General features: G+C 36.2%; 1 protein-coding gene across 1 annotated transcript in view; it reads left to right on the top strand.

Annotated features, from left to right (window-relative positions):
- Positions 1-24,125, top strand: part of LOC143254308 (uncharacterized) — a 405,605-nt gene extending 381,480 nt beyond the window's left edge. The window contains exons 7-8 of the mRNA XM_076509284.1: positions 4,101-4,132; positions 23,874-24,125. Of these exons, the coding sequence (XP_076365399.1) occupies positions 4,101-4,132; position 23,874 (33 nt within the window). The 3' untranslated portion in view covers positions 23,875-24,125. The remainder of the gene's footprint in view (positions 1-4,100; positions 4,133-23,873) is intronic.
- Positions 24,126-24,514: the final 389 nt, after the last annotated feature.

Below are 24,514 nucleotides of genomic sequence, written 5' to 3'. Positions count from 1 at the left end.
AAGGAGGCTTGCATTCATCAGAATTCAATATTAGTGAAAATTAACATTTTTATTTCTTTAAAACAGCATCATAGAATTATTCCTTCAGGCACTAGATCCTTTAATTAATACTTCAAGCAAAAGTTCTAAAATTAACTTTTGAAATAAAATAAGTTAAGATGAATATTTAATAAGAAAAAAATTATGTCGTTACTATATTATCCTAATGTTACAAAATTACTCATTAATTAAAATTATATAAAATCATTTATTCTTACGTAGCCGCATGGAATTAATCGTTTGAGCAAGTTGTCTATTAAATACCGTCTAATTATAAATGAAATTAAGCGTTTTTCCCCTGGTGGTTGAAATGTGTAAATTATACCGATGTTGAAGACAGACTTTTCTGTTGTTGGATAGAAGAGGGATAAGTAGTGTTAGCTGTGGAAATAAATGTAAGTAAAGCTAAGTCAGCTCTACATGAAAAAGTATTTTTAACAAGTTTAAATGTATTGGATAATAAGAACTATTTGAGTATTTCCAATATTTAATTAGCCAAAACTTCTAAGTTCTAGCTTTTAACTTAAGTTTAAACTCAAGCCTATATCCTATCTAGGCTTAACACAATGTTGAACTGTCAAAATAATTCTCTTGCATATATATTTACGATTTTGCATATTGTTGGCTGGTTTTGATATTTATATTAAACAGTAACTATGCAAAATCGTATGTTATTGGCTGGTTTTAATATTTATATTCAACAATAGTGATGTGTCTCTATGTTAGGTCTACTTTTTTATGGTTTAAGACATTTTTGGGCTTTGGGAACAAGCGATGCGTGAGCCGAGCGATAATAAATTATCTAGTTTGGTGCAAAAATAGGGGTGGTGTGAAACGTGAAGACTAAGAGAACAAATAATAAATAGCTAAGATAATGACGTTTTATTGCAAAATGAAACACATCCTGACCTAGTAAATTATAAAATGCTATAATTTTGATGCAACCACATACAGTTCACTCCCATTACATTGGATAGTTGTCTGGTCACAGACTCGCTCATACATACTAAAAGGACCAGAACAAGGTGTTTACATGACCTGGTGATGCCACAACAAAACTAAAACCTTTTCCAGTCCACTGGACATAATAGTTCTATCAATCATAGTTTAAAATGTAGATGTGATAAGCTGGTTCTTAACCTCCACATTACATACATGCAACTATACTGATATATGTCTCTTATATTACATCAACATTTTTCATAGTTCGTATCCCTACATTTAAATTTGCATTCTTGGCACTTTAACCTAACTTTATTGTAGACCATTCTCACATTTCTTTGAGGTTATTAAAAAGAACGCTGAAAACCATGTTTCCATACTCGCGGTGGGTAGAGCACAACAGATAGCCCATTGTGTAGCTTCGCGCTTAACAACAAACGAGCAAAACTTGGCTAATAGTCCAATGTCATGTTCGTCCATCCTTGTTCAAGGTTATTCAACACAAATGAAGTCGTTTCGATCGAACTGTTACCTGCCCATTCTATGATTTTGACTATAAAAAAATATTTTTTTTGTACATTCATCTTTGAACTTCAGTTCCTCCAGTGGGTCAGTGGAAGTTCACGAACTTACAATGATAAAAATCAGGATTCGACTCACCGCGGTGGACAGCGTGTAGGTAGCTCATTCTGTTGCTTTTCACTAAAATAGAAAATATATCTTGAAACTTTCGACTAATTGAAAAGCTTCTAGTGACTCTACGATAATTCTAAATACGTAACAGCGCTAAAAACCAGGTTGCTATACCCATGATGGACACAACACCTAGCCTATTGAGTAGTTTGTGTGTTTAACTATAAACAAACTAATGTGAAAACTATTACCTAATCAGTTTTTGAGATTTAATTTGTGTATTAGAAATTCTGTTTCAGTAGTACCTAATGATAATATCAGTTACGCACGCAAGTTTATACTGAACGTCCTTTTGTATTCAGGCCTAAAATTTGCCGTTGCAAATATTATTTGCGTTTATAGAGGTCGCCAACTTTGAATTGAAAGTATATCTAGGAGCTACGTGTACAATTAACGACGTTCCACGTAAAACTTAACAAAACGTATTTCCAAGTCGACGAGGATCCATTATTAACATACAAATAAGTGGCTATTGTTAGGGTCCCACTTATCAGGGATTTTTTTTTTTTTTTATGGATGTAAGAGGCCTAGACAAAACAGATAGGATCTCGGAAACAATGGCAACCCTAATGTCGGTTTCCAAGTCATTCATCTGTTGTTCAGTTTTAAGCCATTGTTTGAAGGTGGCGCCAGTACAGTTAGCTCTATCGGTAATCGACGCAATTCAAATATTTGTATACAGAATGCTGCACTAATTGCGAACGTTACTGTTTTTTATTACAACCCGATCAGTGTTTCTCCAGTTTGTTTCACAGGTTTTATTCTATTGTTTTGCTACCAAGAAATTTTCTTCTCTCCAATTGTACAGGGTGGTCCGTAAGTCCCTACCCATCCATATATCTTGTGTATCCACTGTATCTGTGTGCTGTCCCTCATTCTCGCTGCATAATATTATGCGACGCTATGTTCTGTGAGACATTTTCCTCAACATAGCAGGGGTAATTGTTACCAATGCCGCGCTAACAGCTGCCTTCAACTCATCATTAGTATTATAACGTTGTTTAGACGCAATGTGGATGGGTAGGGACTTACGGGCCACCCTGTAGAAATATGATATGTAGGAGTAAAATAAATAGTATATTCTAAATACTTGTGTAATGGCGTGTTTATTAAACAACATTGGTTTTGACCTGTAGATAGAAATAGAAATATTCTGATAAGATGACTAGAATGTACACAGACAAAGAACTTTAAGACAGATAAAACATGAAAGGATAAACTTTACGGGTGGCATACAGTTTTTTTTCCCCTTCAGAATTAATTATTAATTACGTTTAATGTTAAGGGAAACGTAAATTGTGTCAATTTGTTGTTTTATTTTTTGTTTTCTCAGAGAATATATGTAAATATGCAATGGCCTTTGATCTATCAAGTTAAAAGGTCATCACATGAAATATTCTTACGGAACCCTAAACACGTGAGCTTTCAAAATAATTTTAACTAACAATATATTTTGATTATGCATTCATCTTTGAACTAACAAACTCAGAGTGTTGATGGTCACTGTCTAATTTATTTGTGAAAGGCTGGGCGTGCCCTATTAAATAGTGTGCTTAGAGTGTGAATTCGAAGGTTCAACGTCGTTCGCGGTCCATTACCGAAAGAGCGCTATCCGTATTCTAGGGACGTCAGTGCAAGTGTCAGCAGGAGATGATAAAGACAAACGGTTTTATCTCTATTGCATCAGTTTAAATAATAACTTTTTGTATCTTTTTGTGTGAAATTTCATAAACAGTTATTTCTAATGCACAGTTAATGACAACGACCATGATTTGGGCTAGAAACATATCTTTTGTGTAAACTAGTGTTTGGTTTATTGATGCTAACCCCAAAGATACACAATGGGAAGTCAGTGTTCCGCTCACCACGGCTGTCGAAACCCAGTTTTTAGCGTCGTGAACACAAACATACTGCTGGGTATCCGGGATACTTAAACTAGTGCTCTTAGTTTTTATTGGTTTGTGAAAGAGCGAATTTATGGTTCATTTATCATTTCTTCTATCGTTTATTTATGAATGTTTAATTACATTGAAAACGCTGTTTCACTTTCTAGATAGGTTTATTTTGAGTATTTTGCGTGTATTATGAGACTGATATCAGTTCCCTTATCGGTAACGTACAGACATTATCAATGTTGCATAAGAGTATGCAAATTATGTACAAATATTTTGCACAGGATTATATAAATTCCAGTCACCTGATGTGTAATCTCGTGATCTAATCAGTGAATAAAAAAAACATTGAAATGTAGCAAGTTAGTTCACAGTATTGGTGATCATTACGAGACATTGTCAATGAGTTTTGTAATTTAAGTACAGAATATTGTGGTTTGGAATTAGTTTTTCTTATTTGCTTTTGTTTTTCTTATTATTTTTTGTATTGATTGAAATATTTATTAACGTGTTTTTTTTATATTGTATTGTTAGTTTCGAGTCCTGGCCAGCTTTACTCTATTTTGGTAAGTTATGAACTTTGTATTTCAAAAGTTTGAAAGCTACGGTTTGTATTTTTGTGGTTGTTAAAGTATAATAATGTTTTTTGTTATTTCTGTTCAACCATAGTTTCAGTGGTGAGTTATTTTAGGCCGTTACAGGTTAATTGAGAGTTCAGTTATTAGAATTAGACTATGACGAATTCAAATCTTTTATAAATATCTTCCCACCTCGACGTCTCGGCGGTAAATTATGTAGCGTTAAAATCAGGGTTTTGACACCCGCGGCATGCAAAGTAAAAGTAACTGACTTTTTTGTGCTTTACAGTAAACAAGGTAAATGTGATAAATTTGACATGAGTTCTTACTAACTGTTAATGGTTAATTTACTTTTAAAACAGGAAATAATATCACGGGAAGAATAACACATTAATAGACGACTGTAAACTGTACGCAAGAGTTGATAACAATTGATTTGTGAATAAGCGTTCTTGATCAAACAATAGCTCATGCGTTACTGTTGCTTAGTGCTCCGCTTGTGTCTGAATTTATTCAAGTTTTTATACTAATGATTATTTAAAACAGCGACACGTTCGCATGTGGATTATATTCCCCACGTTTAGTTGCTTAGAAAGGAGGACGATTTATTTTATCTAGTCTGGTGTCTTCGTTGAGAATTTGTGTAAAAAGGAAAACAAAAAAACGTTATATAAGTGATAAGTTAAAACTTATCAGGCCAGGTGGTTAAGGCACTCGACTCGTAGTCGGAGGGTCGAGGGTTCGAATCCCCGTCACAGCAAACATGCTCGTCCTTTTCAACCGTAGGAGCGTTTTAATGTGACAGTCAATCCAACTATTCGTTGGTGTAAGAGTAGCCCAAGAGTTGGCGGTGGGTGGTGAAGACTAGTTGCCTTCCCTCTGGTCTTACACTTCTAAATTAGGGACGGTTAGCGCAGGTAGCTCTCGAGTAGCTTTGCGCGAAATTCAAAACAACTCAAACCAAAAACTTATTAGCCGTGGTTCAATATCGTATCTAGCCAATACGAAGTTGACAAATAAAGTTCTGAAAATAATAAATAAAAATAATTTATTAGTGTCTGCAATATTGTTTCAAATATCCGATGTGGTACTGCTTATTTTTTTTTTTTTTTTACATAAATTTAATTAATATAAATAATAAAATAATCCGATTAGGATGTCAACAACCTCGATATCATTGTTTCTGTTTTTTTCGTGTACTAACTTAGTCCTATTACATATACATGGACAAACAAAATAATAGGGTGAAGGAACATCTTTATTTGTAACACTTATTTAATACCGGAGGTATGCTTTATGTAAAACTTTTATCGCTACATGCAATGGACATTTTAAAAGGGAATTACACATACAACTCCTGTGCAAGCACATACTTATTAGGTCCGGCATGGCCAACTGTGTTAAGGCGTTCGACTCGTAATCCGAGTGTCGAGGGCTCGAATCGCCGTCACACAAAACATGCTCGCCCTATTAGCCGTGGTGGTGTTATAATGTGAGAGTCAATCCCACTATTCACTGGTAAAGGAGTGGCTCAAAAGTTGGTAGTGGGTGGTGATGACTAGCTGCCTTTCCTCTGGTCTCACATTGCTAAGTGATGGACGACTAGCGCAAGTAGCCTTCGTGTAGCCTCGCGCGAAATTCAAAAACAAACAAACTATGAAATTCACTATCAAAGGTACTAACGGCCGTATAAGTCATAATGTTTCTCACAAGAGACTGGAAAAAGGAGGGAAGTTTTTATCATGAAGATGAAACAAGGAGCAGTTATTTTAACACCATTGAAATTCTTAAAAAAAAAAAAAAAAAGGCCAGGTGGGTCTAGACTCGTAATCTGAGGGTCGCGGGTTCAAATCTCCGCAGCACCAGACATGCTCGCCCTTTCACTCGTGGGGGCGCTATAATGTGACTATCAATCCCACTATTCGTTGGTAAAAGAGTAACCCAAGAACTGGTTGTGGGTGGTGATGACTAGCTGCGTTCTATCTGTTCTTACACTGCTAAATTAGGGACGGTTAGCGCAGATAGCCCTTTGCGCAAAATTCAAACAAAACCATATTTATTTACTCTGTTTTGGTAAGTTATGAACAATAATACAAACGTTTGGAAGCCACACTTTAGATTTTTGAGGTTGTCAAAGTATAATAATAATTGTTTTGTTTTGTTCAACTCTGGTTGTGATGGCGAGTTATTTTAGGCCTTTATAGGTTAATTGAAAGATAAGTTATTGAGTTTAATTTACGACGAATCCAGATATATATTTTATAAATATTTTCCCCCACCCGTAAATTATTCACCACCAAATGCCTGTGAAGAGACACCAACTTCGGTTGAATTTGAGCATTAGAAAGTTTATATCGGTTTCAGAACTTGAATACCAGGAAGGTAACAACACTCAAAATTTGTTGTGGATATCCCCTTAGTTCAGTCACATGTAAGACACAGGTGCTTCCCCTCGGGAGTCCTCCTGTGGGACAGCGATAACTTTATTGACTTACAATCCTGGGCTCGATTCCCTTCGGTGGACACAGTAGGTAGTCAATGTGGTTTTTCTCTAAAAACAAACGAGCTTATCACATCGATGGTTTAGTGGTAAACCTGAGAGTTTTAACGCTAAAATGCAGGTTTATATACTTGAGGTTGGCATATCAAAAACAGATTCTTATGTAACATTATGTTTAAACACGGGTGGGATACTTTTTATTTTTTATGTTGCTACCATAGATACCTTTTTGGAATTATATTCTTTCCATTGTTTTGCCAACTTTAGGACATATTAACTTCATTGATTTTATCCTATGCCATATCATGGAATATTGTCAAACATTAAAAAAAAAATTTAGCAAGGTTTTCTCTGTCTTCTCAAGATGGTTCCATACACTTTGTTCCAATTTCTATAACATTTTACGCAGTTATCATGAGAAACCGGCTACATAGAATTCATATTTTCATCTTTTAAGAGAGAAACTAAAATTCTAACATTTTTCGACATTAAAAATTTCGTTCGTCAAAGAAATATATCTTTGAAAGCATCAGTGAGATATAATAATAACGTTATTCTTTATTTTTGAGGCCTGGCATGGCCAAGCGCGTTAAGGCGTGCGACTCGTAATCTGAGGGTCGCAGGTTCGCATCCCCGTCGCGACAGACATGCTCGCCATTTCAGCCGTGGGGGCGTTATAATGTGACGGTCAATCCCACTATTCGTTGGTAAAAGAGTAGCCCAAGAATTGGCGGTGGGTGGTGATGACTAGCTGCCTTCCCTCTAGTCTTACACTGCTAAATTATGGACAGATAGCCCTCGAGTAGCTTTGTGCAAAAATTAAAACAAATAAACAAAATCTTTATTTTTACCTGTTGTTATTTGATAGTACGAGAATTAAAACTACAACTTCAGCGGTTGCTTGTGGCGGCATCTGTTATCGTTGTGTTCAATTTTAGAAATATTTCTTATGTTCTTCGTTTATTTAACTTGTGTTATTTGTTTATTGCTATAAAATTCATTTAAAACATTATGAAACTTTTAGACCAAAGTTGTTTTGTTTACTGTTTAATTATATAAAAATGTAAAAACAATTTCTCAAATCATTGAAGAGAAACAGATGTATATAAAAATTTACTTTGAACCTTATTAAATAGTTTCATGGTGTCTTTTATAGATGAAAAAACATCACTAAATAAACAAATAAAAAAACGTTTTCGTAGGCCATCTGTAGGAAGACAGAAGAAATTATTTTAAACTCTTAATTGTCCTTATTTTGTCGTTTTTCACTGTAATTGAATCGAACAAAAAATGGGTGAGCAGTAAAAATGTTGAACTATATTGGTGCTATTCATGCAGCTTTTAAAACATGCGCAAAAATGTTGTCTAAGATGTTATTAATAAATATAATTTATCAGAGGTGACACTGTTTGCGAAAATGCTGATTCGAACTGAGATTTTAAAACTTATATGATGGAGATTGTTGTACATAGTCCTAGGTATGCAAAATACTGAAATGTAGTATTTTTGAAGTATTATAATACATAATATTTATTCAGTAATATATACCAGTCAATCAGTTTAACTTATTCTGGTCATAGCGTTCATGTTGTGTTCACGTAACGTTATTTGTTAATAGTATGGACATTTTTAATTTTTATTTCTAAATTTGTGAATAGTAATAATGCAAACAAACAGATGGCGACTCTAAAAAGATTGCCAAAGCGATACGTCAATTTGTTAAACATATGGATCAATGTACTGGAAAGTAATTAAACGTAAAGTAAACAAGTTTGCTTTTAAAGATTTATAACATGTGTTCCTTTTCATACTTTAATTTATATCCATTAACCTATTTTCTCTCCCCAAATTTGCAAAGATTGTTTTTTTGTTCTTCGTTATTTAAAAACTAATAATCTTATCTCGCAAATTTTGAAACCAAAAGATGTGACCAAAAATTTGTTTTACTCTTATCGATAAATTATGCGTTCGCATTCAACCTTTAAACATTGATTTATTCATCAGAAATGTAATTGATTATTATTACAAATGTGTAGCTAGTCCTATGTTCGTTGTGCTGCTGCTCGGGAATCACATTCCTGACGCTGTGTATGCCCCCAGCCCACCCATTATCCTTACGCCTACACAACATAGATAATACCAGGTGAGTATAGCTGTGTATCTCCGACTTTCGTGCGAAAGCAAGCTAAACTTGAATCTCTGCACGGAAAGGGTTATTTCTTTTACTACCGAACAATACGCCGTACAGTCCAAAAGACGGATGTTCATGTGCGTATATGTGATACCACCTGCTTGAGCCAGTATACATCCAGTGTTAATGATCCAAAAAAATTCTTTGAGTCTAGTCTGTTGAATTGTTTCACCAGCTCAAGCATGTGTTGTGTATCAACATAACCTCTGTATTTTGTACGAGGAAAGACCAATAGCAATTGTCGCAGAAGAGCACTAGCAATCTTCCCATGAAAGAAACCTGCTGCCTGATCAGTATCTTCCACTGTTTTATGCCATAATCTGTAACTTCTTTAACACAACGTACTGTTGAGAGTAGCCTCGAAACACTAGATTTGTCTGCATTATTACACAGATCACGCAGAAAGGAATGACACGTGTACAACTTCTGTCAGTTTCGTTGTCACCTGGAGGGTTTTAAATAAGGGCAGTTAAGAAATAAAACACTGGGGCTTGAACTAAGGGCTTTACTAAGGGCATTAAAAAAATAGATATTCGTGACATTTGATATAAATGAAATAATCTTCGACAGTAGTTCAGCTCTTTCTCATTGAAGGTTTTTTTGCTGATGTGCTTTAGGTCCGTGCTTCACGTACCTTATAACACCTGTGTTGTTTCTCTTGATTGAATCACGTGTCAATAACATTAATACCAGCCACATGTACCACGTGGCAAGAAATGTGTAGAACATTGTTAGCTCCACACCTACAAAAGCTCTTCAAGTTTTTTGGACAATGTCGTTTTTGATGTGTAACCATGTGATTGGTTTCGTTGGTTAATAAGTAGGACGTACATGAGGTTTAAGGTGGGCTTGTTCAGATTTTTTGTTCTGTTTCGTCAGTGTTAACATATATATCTCATAATTCAGGTGTTAAACTTCTGAATTAGGAATATTGTTTAATGCTTGAATACCTTTTACACTTTAGGTATCAGTTTCGCTTTTATAACAATTTATAGGATTTATTAACATGCTTTGAAAAGAATTTTGGACACGGATTGGCCTGTCGTAGAGCTGTGGGTTTATGATGTGGCGACGCTGGTTCCATCCCTCTACATTGGTAATTATTGATCAGTCACCTGTGGTCAAAATGAGGGACGGTGGTAGATAGCGTAAGTGGCTTTATCATAAATACAAATTCAAAACTAGAAACACTCATAAAGGGAATTTTATTAGTGAATGAAAATAAACAAACGCGGACAGTACCTAATTGACGAACAAAGAATATCACATCGGTAAGAGTTTCTCAACCCTCTAGAAGTGATGTTTAATAAAATAAAACAGCTTAACAAGATTTAAAGTTCTAAAACTTTGTGTTTAATATGATCCATTCCTCTTGTTATCATAGAGATGATGATATCGGGCACAGGACAGGCAAAACTTTCGGCGCCTGTCCTGTGAAAGTGGGTTTTCTCGGGGCACTCCCGTTTCCCCCCACAGCAAAAACTTAGGCATTGGATTTTTAGATCCCAGCACAGGCAACTTTTTTGCCAGACCCTGAGTCGGGTCGCTTGATTTCATGTTCATATTTACTTTGACTTCTGCCTTTCGGGACGGGACCTGGCCTTTCTCTCCGGTGCTGCCTTTGCCTCGGTCTAGGATAACATTAAGAATGACCTCCTTCACCCAAAAAAAAAAAAGAGTCAAAAATTATTTAATAAATAAATAAATAAAAATAAACCTAATAACCTTTCACGACAGGGGACGAAGAGGAACCACAACGTTCCTGAACACCCCAGTTGGAGAGAGAATTCTTACGATTTCTCTCTCTCTAAACTAAACCCTTGCCACGTTAGTTTGCGTTTATCATAGAGGCAGACTTAGCATAACCGGAGAGTTAGGAAACATGTAATCAGAGAGTTTTTATTTTCTAGCTGTTGTTGTATAGTATCAACTAAAGTGTACGGAAGAGGAGAGGGTACTGGTTTGTAGGTACCGTAAGAGCAGTAAATTCTCCGTCTACTTTCTTAAGATGTCGTTGTAGGTGGCGCTGGTGCTATAACGAACATTTTTATGTCCAGAAACACGAAATTTTCACTTTGCAGTGAAAGCGTCTCTTCAAAAAAGGAACTTCAGGTTTATCGTAAAATTATAAAGCTAGTTCTAAAGATTGTTGTTCACTGTAAAAGATAAAAACAGGAGGGTAAGATAAAAGTTTTAAACTGTTTGCGAGTGTATAGAAACCAGTTTTGTAATTTCCTGAGTCAGTTGATTCTTATTAATAAAAATAAGCGAAATACAAATAAGGTCACTATGAATTCAGTTCATCCAAACAAACAGAACTAATGGAAACATGTTGAGGGGTGGAGAGTTAATAAAACTGGAAACGAGCCACGTTGTTCGATGTAAATTGGAAAATAAATTATAATCTTCTTACCTGAGATCTTACTTTATACACTTTGCAGTTCTCGGAGCCTAAACTGATGTTTCACGAAAGATGTAGATACATACGAGTGGAACAAAAATGTATATGTGGTGTGCTATTATGAGGAATAAATGAGATATGTCTATGGTTTTGAATAAAAGTGTCATGAAAGACACTAATATTCGTGGATAAAAGTGACATAAGTGCTTATATTTAAAACATAATTAATTAAATTTTATTAGAGTCTCTTGAAGACCGCTAGGGGAAATACCCCGTCACTAACGTCATCTCTGCTTTTGAGTTAGACCACATCTTTTGACTTTATATGCGGCTCGTTCAAGGGGGTGTGGTTCGATATATTCTCGCGCAGATATTTTTTTTTCAATTTGCATTAGATACGTGGATTAGATTATCGTAGATCCGTGGGCATTGTATTCGTTTTATTCCTTTTATTCGTTTAAGTATGTGACCAGATGATAATATTAATTAGCGCTTAAGAAATAAAGATAAGTGACTGTAGCCCAGGGAGTGGTTTGTTGTTAAAAGACGGCAAGAAAACATTTTCGATTCATTTATCTGATACCACTGCTCCATCTTCTGGTCATAATAGGACTTACATTTCGAGCGTATCGAGTTTCATTTCTTAAGACTAAATGAGGGTTAGTTATGGAGATTTCGTAAAAGGACTACACACAATCAGACCATATATCTAAAAACTTCGAGGAAGCGTATATTTATGAACGCCGTCCTTAAAGGGATTGGTAGGTTTAACGGATTAAAGATAAATTGCGTGATAATGCCTTGTAATTTGGAGTATAATTACCAACTATATAACGGTCTACAGTTTAGTTACAATGTTAATTATAGTATTCCTTCTACCACGTCGGAATAAAACCGAAAAAACTATTTTCTTTATTTTTGCGTCTCACTATATAAATACCGGGTAGCTACTTCGTTGTTTAAAATAAAGTTAAACACGTAATGAAGAGCAGCTTGCAACAAGAAACACGGAAGGAGGTATCGCACGTTGGCCCACGTGGGTGGGATGAACTGCACGAGGCATTTCCCGGAACGCGCCGTGAATCATATATCACAAAGTAACCAGTATGTTCGTCTGTGTAATAAACTCCTGTATCAGTTGTTTGTTTTATTAGAGGGTGTAACTATAAAGCGCTTCGTAGAATAAATCACAAATACGAGATTAAAATACACAGATAACAAATACTTTGTGTACAAGCTTATACTTAATATGCAAAATACAGTGGTTTAAAAACACCCGTGTGATGTGTGAGAAGATAAACCACTGCAGATAGCCTCACTGAAACCTCTTCACAAACAGCATAAACTTATGAATTTACAAGGATAGAAACCGTGTAAAAGCATTAGTTGACAATAAAATAAATTATGTAAACTCATAAATCAGTTGATATAAATATACACGCTATTTACGGATTTTTCATTAGGTATGATAACCCAGTGAGTCCACAACGTGGAATGGAGACAGGGGAACGACCAAATATTAAATCCACTAGATGACATCAGTATCCCACACGTTGTAAAGTTTAATATAAAAGTTTTACGAGTTTCCACAGTTTCGCAAGAATGAACTTGAATCAAATCGACCGCTAGAGGGCATACAATGGTTGGGTTTATGACTTGTTTTTAAAGTGATGCCAGCAACATATTTTAATGTATATAAATTTTAAACTTTATAAAACAATTGTATAATTGCTTACTTTCATAATTAAAGTATAGCTCCGTTTAATATTTAATTTTAAAATTTTGAATTACATGATTCTGGCCGTGTGAATGTTCAGTAACAAACTATGAAAAGTTGTTTTGGAATAAAAGATATTTGTTCATTACTGGGATAGATCTCAGGAAGAGTAGTTATAAGACACTTAAAAACAACTTGTAATTTAAATTTTATATACACATTCTGAATAAATTTGTTTTATTTTTATTTTGCATTAAATAAACTTTTGAAAATACATTTGTAAAACTAAAATTTTAAAACCATAATACTAATACACAATAACCGTATAAATCTAACACACACTTCAACTTTTTATTGGTCTTGCGCTGACGTCAAAAAGTCACGTGGTCACATATTAGTTTTAGGTCAGTGGTTCTTAATCTTATTGGAGGTACTGAACCCCGGAAGTTTCGTACTTGCATTCACTGAACTCTTCGTAATTGGAAAAATAAAATATGATTTTTTCAAATTCAAAACATAAGTAGATATTTTATTAGTGAACAAAATGAACCATGCATCACTTGCATACAATATCGCTGTGTTCAAAGAACAAAACCAACAAAACATGAATTTCACACAAAAGCATATATTAATGAATATTTACTGCGAATCAATGTGACTTTTGCTGTTGCCTTTCAGAAACAAGTTCAGAAATGCGCGGCTTCACCTTGGCAAGTGCCACTCTCATATCATTTTCGCAACAAAGTCTTCGTTTTTATGTCTACCATTTTCGAAAAGGATTGCTCGCTAAGATACGTTGTAACAAACGGTATGAATATCTCAAGGGCTTTCTCAGCAATAAGAGGGTATGCTACGATTTGGTGACACCAAAACGTTGAGAGCGTTGTTCTGAAAAGTTGCTGTTGAACCTGGCTCTGCTGAAGTTCGTCGACGTATTGATCATTGACATCTGCTGTTGCAACACCAAACGTGAACGTATCTCTCACCCATGCTGGATATGACTCTCTGGTGGGGAAGTATCCGTCGAGAGACTTTGCGAACTCATCTAAGTGCATGGCACATGCTTGCTTCAGTTCCCCGGGTACAGAAATGTCTCCGATTTCAGACGCATCTTCGATCTTTCTTACACAGTCGTCCAGCAGGGGAAAGTTTGCGAAGTTATCATTCTCTGTTCGTCTTTTCCATAACGGTAGCTTTTTTTAAAAGCCTTCAGGTTTTCTTCCGCTTCGATGATGTTAACTCCACCGCCCTGCATCTGTTGATTGAGATGATTGAGAGCATTGAAGATATCGGCCATGTACGCTAAAATGAGAATGAACTCAGATTTTTCGAAGCAATCTGCATGACAATGTTGGTGCTTTTTCAAAACAGGGCTAATTCCACACGCATGGCAAAAACACGATTCAGCACTTTTCCCCGGGATAACCACCGAACGTTAGAATGGTACAGAAGTACCTCGAATTCAGAGCCCATTTCATTACACAGCTCTTTGAAGATGCGATGCTTCAGGGCACTATTTCGCACAAAGTTCACACATTCCACTACAATTTTTAATACTTCTGCTAGTTTTGAAGGCAAGGTTTTTGTTGCCAACGCACGCCTGTGAAGAACACAGTGCGTTATAATGATGTGTGGTGCATCGGCTTTCACCAGTGCACCAAAACCCGAGTTTCGTCCCAGCTTGACTGGAGCTCCGTCCGAACAAACTGCAGAAACCATATCCCACGAAAGATCGTTGTCTCTGAAGAAGTCATCCACAAGTTTCTTTACGTCGGCTGCCTTAGTTATTGTTGTAAGAGGTTTACAAAATAAAAAATCTTTTATCTCGTTGTTCTTCACATAGCGCACGAATACAACAAGCTGGCTTAGATTGGAAACGTCGGTGGTCTTGTTGAGTTGAAGACTGAATTTTGCTGGGCTTGAAACCAGATCTGCAACTACTTGAGCCAAGATGTCATCGCTCATGTCATTTATTCTGCTGCTTATGGTGTCATTTGAAAGAGGAATTTGGGATAACTTATTTTCAGCAGCTTTTCCCAGCATGATATTCGCCATCTTCAATGCAGCTGGTTTTACGAGTGCTTCACCAATGGTGTGTGGTTTGCCCTGCTTTGCGATCAAGTACGCAACTTCGTACGATGCTATGAGGATCGGTTTGTCTATGGGTGCAAAGCCGAGAACAGGCAAAGTAGCCTTTTCATCGAACCTGGCTCTCTTTACCTTGAATTCAGCAAGCGTGTTGTGTTCTTGTATTTCCCATCTCGATGCAGCTTTAGGGAGCGTTCTCTTAGCTTTGCCGGTGCTAGATTAGAATTGCTCAACTTGGCATTGCAAATTATGCATTGAGGACGCTGACTCCCATCATGTTCCGTTATACACGTGAATCCATATTGTACGTATTCGTCCGACCACTTTCTGTTTTTGCTCGACATAGTTAGTATGAAGGGATTGAAAGATTAGGAAAAAATCACAAATGCCGCACGATTACTACAGTCACAAGTCGACTGCTAAGCGCACGAAGTTCCCTGCAGTACAGATATTAAGGCCGATTGATGTGACGTGATCAGCCGCATCCAATGATGGCCAAGTGGAGCATGACATTAGCGAATCATACGAGTGGGGTGAAAGGAACGAAACTCTGCCGAACACCTGAGACTGACTCACCGAACTCCTGGGGTTCGATTGAATCCAGGTTAAGAACCACTGTCTTAGGTGGAATTTTTTCCTGATATGTTATCAGACGTTATGAATTAACGATATTGTAATGAAAGACGTATCAAAGAACTGACCAGTAAGTGTCTGGGCTTACAATGTAAAAATAAGGTTTTTAATTTCCCTTGGTGGACACTACAAATATATGGCTTTACTATCAGTAAAACACATATCTTCTGTCAAAATTAATTTTTACGCAGTAAAGCTTTCGCGGATTTTCTGTGATATGCACTGCTATTGACCAGTATGATGCCTTCCCTCTAGTCTTACGCTGCTAAATTAGGGACAGCTAATGCAGATAGTCCTCATGTAACCTTGCGCGAAATAAAAAACAACAATAGAGATATATTTATTTGTATTTTATGTTATATTATTTATTACTTGCCCTAATATTGAGTTTCGTTTTTTGTAATCTACATTTTCTTCGTAATGATTCTCATCGTGCAATTTTTTCCACTTTGTTATACGACATTCTTATGAAACTCGCGCCCTCCAGTGGCGCAGCAGCATGTCTGAAGAGTTACAATGCTAGAAACCGGGTTTCGATACCCGTGGTGGGCAGAGTAAGATACCCCAAGGTGTAGCTTTGTACTTAACCCTAGTACACACACTCAAAAAAATTACGTTGCCCACACTGGGGGTCATTTTTGACCCCCACCAAAAATATTAAAAAAAAATCATTTTCATATAAGCAAAGTATAAATTTGGACAAATTATTCATTCTATACAATTTATGAAGAGGATAGGACTAACCACCCCTCCCTGAGAGACACCTGCCTCTGAAGTAAATAACTCTGAGAAGGTTCCCTTTACATATATTCCGCATTTTCTGTTTTCCAAAAAGTTTCATAGCCAGCGGTAGTTTTATTTCTGCCATTCAGAACCGGAGACTGTTCTGCCATACAGTGTCGAAAACTTTCTCAATATCAAGAAAGCATGCGACAGTGCATTCTTTTTTATTAATCTGTTCAGTGCAGTAGATGAGATAACTCGTCCAAGCCGATCGGTAACACAGTGTCACGGACGAGTTAATTTATTTTCAATAATACCTAACTTCAACGATAGATGTCAGCACCATGCATGCATTTGACCTACTTACAAATTGTTTCACTTTCGATCCAAAATGGCGTCACGAAAAAGTTAGAAAATGAAGAAGCATTAGAGTTGTATTGTAGCAGCTGAAATACTTTGCAGTAAACAGGTTAAAGCTTTCTACTATTGATTCAGGAAGTCTGACTAAGTGATCGGTCATCTGAATTTTCTGAAATCGTTGTGTACTTAGGTGTATTTGATGTTATCTCCAAGATTGTGGAGAGTCTACACAACTGGTTAGGCCGATTGGTCGGTAGCAATTTTGTTTATTGGCTGACTTTTCTTCTTCATGGAACATTGGTACTTTTCATGCTTCCAAGAAACTGGGATATATCTAAAGATTAGTGGTTGGTTGAAAATTGATGTTAAGTGTTTATATAACCTCTTGAGTTTTTTCTTTTTAAGGAGGATGGTTTGTATGCCATCTTTACCCGGAACTTTGTTTTTTTTATTGTTTTTCTGAGTTCCTGTTCGTGTTTTTTTTTGGTAACATCGTGGATGTGGAGTTATTTACTATGTTGGTGTTTCTGTCATTGAAATTATGGTTTGAATAATTATATATTATTTGTTATGTAGTTAAATGAGTAATTAGTTTGTTTTTTAATTTCGCGCAAAGCTACACGAGAGCTATCTGGGCTATCTGTCTCTAATTTAACAGTGTAAGAGTAGAGGGCAGGCAGTAAGTCATCACCACCCACCGACAATTCTCGGACTATTTTACCAACGAATTGTGGGATTTGTCGTCACATTACAACGCCCTCACGGCTGAAAGAGCGAGCACGTTTGGTGTGACTGGGATTCGAATCCTCGACCCTCCGATTACTAGTCGAATAATTAGTACTACATATTGTCTTAATTTGTTTAATTAAAAACATTACAAGCGAAGTAATATAACGATAACAAAACAGATTGACATATTAAACTTTTTTTTTTGGTTTATCAAATCTGAGAATTAAAAAGAACAATTTTACGCTGTGAAGTATTTAAACAAGGCAATGTTAGTAATGTAGATAAATTACAGGGAAGACTGTAGAACTTTGTAACAAACCGTTGGTAAAACTTTTGTATCTAAATACATATCGTATCGACTACTGTGGTGAGATGCAGATCACTAGTAATTACTAATGTTTCTTTTATCTTTCTTCTTGTGAAATATTTTATTTTCAAAGCTTCATTGAAAACTGTGATTAACCCTCGCAAGGTTTCTTGACTCTGAGTATATCCAATGTTATTTGACCATTTCCAGACGCTTGTTTATTTCTTCATTTGCTTCATGGCATTTTCCACTCCTAATTGATAATACATCTGTGTTATGTGGGCTTGTATTTCTCTTCCGTGTTTTCTTTTATCAAGACGTCTAATTCTTTATTTAATTCTGCGCTTATTAAAAAAATTATCATATGTTGTTTGTTATGTCTCTATTTCTGTACCACATTTCTTTAGACTCCTGACCTCTCTGTTATGCTCTCTCTCTCTCTTTTGTTCATTTTTTTAATTAACTGTCCTAATTTTATTTGGGAAGCTCCACCTTCTTGTTACCTGTATATTTGTTTCCGTTCGTCTGCTCATAAATGTTTCATATGTGTTTCCGTTTGTCTGTAAGGTCTGGCATGGCCAGGTGGTGAAGGCACTCGACTCGTAATTTGAGGGTTGCAGGTTCGAATCTCTGTCACACCAAACATGGTTGCCCTTTCCTGGGCTTCCACTAGAAAAATAACTCTCTTAGCCTCTGTTGCTAAACAAAGTAATTTTCTTTTAGCCACAGTGACAGTTGTTTAGCCCCAATTTTAGGTCGCCAAAAACTGTGTGGTGCGAGGCTTTTAATATGCATCAATTCCATCCAGTAAAAAATAGTTGTAATTATATGAAAATCTACAAGACATTAAGTTTTGTACTATTTTTTATTCCCTAGCAATCTTCCCCACCAAAAAAAAAAAACAAACGAAATAACATGATAAAGAGGAAAATGAAGAGATGCATTTCTCAAAATAACACAGAAACAAAAAATGACTTAAAACTAGAATACGGTAGCATGACTAGTAAGTAGATAAATCAAATGGCAGTTCTTTAGCCAACTCATTCTCAACAGAAGATGTGGTAGAAGTTGACACCTGAGGTTCTGAAGCACATTTCTTCAACAGGGAATGGTACCCACGTCTGTCTTTGTGAGTGATCCAGTATCTGAATGCAGAGTCGAAGTTAAAATGATCTAAAGGTTTGGACTCCATGGATAAGTTCAGTAACATTTCTGTCTTGGCCACAGACAGACTGCTCCTGGCATCTGTTTTGATGCTGTTGTACCTGCTAATTTTCCGCTCACAGTCAACAGGTGTAACTGGAATTATTAATCCAATTGCTGCAAGCTGAGACAGATTTGGAAAAGTTTGACGGGTCTGGTGGATGTATTCCTTGTAGAAGCTCTTCATGTTTCTGTTTTTTGTGAGCATCCTGTTCCATTATGTCCCTTAGTAGCAGCCATTCAGTCAGTGCCTTATTGACGAAAGGAGAGAAGTGCTGGATGAGTTTCTTCAGATCATCTTCATGAGATACTGCTCTGCTGTGGCATGGGCTAAATATTGAAAAAATGACATGATGTTTGTGTCTGGGAATGCTACTTGTAGTCTTGTGACCACCTCTTCAACAAATGACTCAGCAGTTGATCTGTACTTTTCACGTTGTTTATCAATATCTTTGATGTCATGGTCTCTGTAAGAAGTGTAACCACTGGCATCAGGAACTTGTGGGAGTTCCTTCAGTGCAATTTGAGTGTAAGGACCAGGGATGTGTACCAACAACTGAATTGACAGAATTGATCCATCAATAATTGCTTTAGCCTGATCATAAGATAAGTCAGCTCTCTGTAGAGATCTTGACAAAAGTTCAAGAATGCCAACAGCGTCAGCCAAAAAAATGTTTCATCATAACAAAGCTATAACATGATATTTGCTGGACTAAGCCATGCAGCAAGGCTCGGTCTGGAGTACCACATTCTATTGCTACGACCTACAGGCAGTTTATCACAGATGCAATACAGTTGACTAGTGCTTGGACGGACTGATTAAAAGTGAGCCATCATGTGAAGACTTGTTTGATTTTGTTGTTTTTCTCTCCATGCAATGCTTTGCTTTCTTCCAGAACCCGACACAGCTTGGGAGAATGTTTCAGGCTTTTTGCAAACTGGTTCAAAACTGAAATGTACTTCACCAGATATGGCACCTGGTTTGCTGCCTTTTCAGCTGCCAACTGTAATCTGTGTGCCAAACAATGACTTTTTATTATCCAGGGGCATTCCTCCTTACATTTTGTTGCAACATCTGTTTTTATTCCCACCGTGACATTTGCACCATCAATTGCAAGTCCAACCAAATCAACATCAAACAATCATCAATCTGCCATGACTGAGCGCATTGTGTTGTAGATAGAATCAGCCCCAGTGTTGGTCAACTCACGCACAGCAAGGAATCGACTTGTAACTACACCTAATGATGAAAGATACCTGATATAAATTATCAGTATAGAGGTGTTTCCTGCATCAGTTGCTTCACCTGCTTCAAGTCTGCCTGCATTTCATTCTGAACCATATGATTTAGAACACTGTACATATCATTCAGAGACTGGCTGTGGGTGTATATGAAGCTCTCTGTTCCACTTTGTGACTGAGTCTGTAATTTCTTTAGAGAGGTCACTTCTGTTAAAAAGTATACAAGAACTTGTGTTTTGAAATAAGACCACCAATTAAAGTAATAAACAAAGATATTTGGAAGAGTTGGCTGGCTACTTAATTTTTGGTGGATTTTTTCAAAATGTTTCACTTTTAGAAAATCGTCAAATTGCCTTTTGTTTTAAGAAAATACTGTAGAAAACAAAGTATCTTATTAATACTAGAATGAAGAATATTCTTACATGGAATACTTGTAGTGAAAGGAGGGATTGAAACGTCACAGTTGGGATGGCTTCCTTTGCTTGTACAAGTAATGTGGTCATCTGTGCCTGAATGCCACCTTTACACCCCACATACACATTCACAGCAGCAGTTGACATGTCCTTCTTCAAAACTTGTGATGCTACTGCACTGCGATGATCTTCTGACCGTGCATGCTTCACCAAGTCGTCTTTTTTTAGGCTTAGTAGCAGTTTTCCCAGTGGTAGCATAAATATTTGTCTTCTTGTTGTCCGTGCATAATTTGCAATGAAATGTATTTTGTTGGGACACATGTTCCAGCCAAGGAAACTGTGAAAACCAAGTTTCTTTAACAACTCTGTGAAAATCGCGGGTATATATTTTTTTTCACACCGACAGTCTGATCACTGTTGCAAGCTTCATTTCCTTCAGAGCTGTCTTTTCTTTTGTAAGTGGATTTCCCACCATCAGTTGATGTTGTTGCTTCGACCTTCTTTTGAAAAAAAAACTTTATATCTAACTGTTCAGACGTCTTTTTATCTGATCTAAGAATTGTCATGATCTCAATTCAAACAATTGTCAAACGAAACTTGGGATTTCCACTTTGATACAGACCATATGTTGGTTTGACGAAAGTTAGGCTTTCTCTGATTACTGTTTGTGTACCGCGGGCTGAATCAAACATGTAGCATAAGAAATGAAAATAAAAGAAATCATTAGCACAGCTGAGTAATTTTTTAAATTAGTTGTCATATCAATGAAATCATAAAAATACATATATAAATAAAATATAGATTACAGTCAGTGGTAGTTTTTAAATACGTTTCTTGTTTCTTCAACTCACTGGGGGCGCCTCAGGTCATTTTTCATCATTAATGGCGTGCATGGCGATAAAAACCACGAAAGCTGTTAAGACCGAAACGTGAGCAGAATAAATAAAGAAAAACCATCCAAGATCAAAAAATTATCTTTCGCCACTGTGGCAAAACTTACACTAGATTTTTTAGCCACAGGCTGTTTCTTTTCGCCAATGGCGATGTGGCTAATGACTAGCGGAAGCCTAGCTTTCAACCGTAGGGGCGTTATAATGTTACGGTCAATCCCACTATTCGTTGGTAAGAGTAGCCCAAGAGTTGGCGGTGGGTGGTGATGACTAGCTGCCTTCCCTTTAGTCTTACACTGCTAAATTAGGGATGGCTAGCGCAGATAGCCCTCAAGTATCTTTGAGATAAATTCAAAACGAACCAAACCATTTGTTTGTTCCAAAGTGCTTCATATCTGTTTACGTTTGTTTGCTCATAAGTGTTTCAGATCTTTGTACGAGGCTTATTCACTTCAAGCAGTTGTTTGTTTATCAGTGGTAGTTAATTCTTCGTTTTGTCTCAATTCTGGCTAGTTTTTCTTAAATATGTTGATTTTTGATTGTGGCTACTTCCAACATCAACTTCGTGATGAGTACACCACAATGGGCATCAACAACCTTCTATATAAAAAAAAAAAAGTGTAGAGGACAACGTTTATTTTTTTCATCGAAACGTTCTCCTGCAACAGGCATGTGATACCTACTTCAGTTCACTCATCATGAATACTCTGCCTAAAGAATCTATCAAATAATATTAGGTTGTTAGTTTTGGCATTGGGATAATCCCATGTCTGGCATCTGTTCATTGCTTTCTTGGATAGGTTTATCATAATAATTGTACACATGTTTTTCCTATGGCAAATTCAATCATCCTATTTCCTCTTTCATTTCTTCCTCCCATGATTTTGGTGTTGAAGTTTCTTGTCCGGTGATATTTTAGATGTCTTTCAGTACTTTATCAACGTTTTCCTACGTTATTTTTAGTTTCTTGCCATCGTGACATATCAAACTTTATTCCGTTAAGTTTCTTTTAGATAGAAACCCGTTTTAAAAATGGCTGCCATACTGATATATAAGTAACAATAGGATTTCCTAAGTAACCGCTGTAAATGATACTTATGGCAAAAACATATACCGTAAGTAAGTTGTGAACGTGACGAGTGTATATGTTCTACAGAACAACTGTTCTTAGATGATGTATTACTAGTGTTACATCTTGAAGTAATTTTCAGTTGATCTGGCTTCCTTCTCCATGATGACGAGAAACCCTCTTGAAGTAAAAAATGTATTCTAAAGGCCTAACAAACGTTTGTTAACCTGAAAGTGACCTCTAAAGGTCGAAATGTTGTTGTGTACTGTATTTTAATTATTGCTTTAGAATACATTTTCTGGCTTCCTTCGCTCTCTTGTGGATTGATTTTTTTAAAAAATGTGTGTGTATCTCCGGTCGCTCAGCGGTACGTTTATGGGTTTAAAACGCTACAAACCAGGCTTTGACGACCGTGGTGGACAAAGCACAGTTAACATATTGTATAGCTTTGTGTTTAGTAATAAACAAAGAAACAAAGCCTTTTTAAGCATTTTTTTAAAATTTTTGTTGTTCTTCTATCCATACGTCTACCAATTTCTATTTCAGATATCTTAAGAAACCTCATAAGTATACTTGGTGTATTGTCATCCAAATAGGAATTTACTTCGTAAAATCTACATTTGTTCATTTAAAAAAAGACACGTAGAGTGAAAACGATAAGTGCAAAGAAAGTGTAGACTTGAAAAAACCTCCGTAACTGTTATAGTAATTATTCACATATTTATCCGTCTTATTGTCCGATAAATCTCTGTTTTTTTTTTGTAGGCTTAGTTATTTTTAAAAAAACCAGAAAGTGATGCAGTTATTTTAAGCAATGTTAGTCCTCACATTTGAGAAACGAAATTTCGAGACGGTAAAACTATCATTTTTGCTTCAGTATTCTTTCCATTGTTAAACGTAAGTGGACTAGAAAATAGTTATTAATAGCTCACGTCAGAAGAATAATTAGTTTGAATAACGCTCTCATTTCTCATATAACACTATGTAACACAAATTTTGTTCCTGGATAGTATGTGTTATTTCTTAATTGCTTGTGTTGCAAAAGTACAGAAAATGGCCTTTATTCCCTTCAAACTTTGCTTTTGTGACCTGAATAATGAAATTTATTTTCTATGTAAAAACGGGCAAATTTGCACATTTTTATTTACATAAGATCCGAATAAAATAACACATGAATCAAGATTTACATGTATTTATATTAAAGTTATACAAAAATGTTTAGAAGTGTGTAATTTTTCGAGATGGCTGCTTTCTCCCTGGCAGAGTGGGTACAGAGAACTCAGGGCAGAGTAGCGCTGGAGCGATAGATGATGGAAGATCCGGATACATGATAGCAGATGCATTGTTGCCAGCCCAACGATTGGAAGGGTCCACCATGCAGAAGTAGCAGTTGCTTGAGTGGTCAGTGGGTTCACACCAAATTTTTGGAATAGCGAACTTCATGGCTCTCTTTTCCCCTCTGTACCATCCTGCAAAAGAGCAAAATAAAATTGTTATTATGAAGAAAAATTTATTTCATCCACAACTGATGTGTATGAGGTTCATGCAAAATATTTTATATGTGATATGTTTTCTATAGTATTGAAAATAAAAAATGAAAGATATTTACATTTTAAAAGGTCTAAAATTTGTATAATATAAAATCTTACTATTCACGCAAGCAAAAACTGTCCGTCTTACCTTCTGGAGTTTTTATGCTGTGCTCGCAGGTAAAATGAGGCGCCCAGGGTTTGTATTGATCCCCGACAAGCATGCTGAAATATGCCTTGTAGGCTTCACACATTTTAGCAGATGCTGTCACAGAGTACTTTTTCGCTCTTGTCTTGATAAATTGGCCACATACATTGCAGAATGCGTCTGGAGAATGCTTGCAGCTTCTTGGTGCCATCTCTGATAAAATCATA

This window comes from Tachypleus tridentatus, chromosome 6 (genome assembly GCF_004210375.1).
Source record: "Tachypleus tridentatus isolate NWPU-2018 chromosome 6, ASM421037v1, whole genome shotgun sequence".
NCBI classification, from domain to species: Eukaryota; Metazoa; Arthropoda; class Merostomata; order Xiphosura; family Limulidae; genus Tachypleus; species Tachypleus tridentatus.
This window is presented reverse-complemented; position numbering and strand designations above follow the sequence as displayed.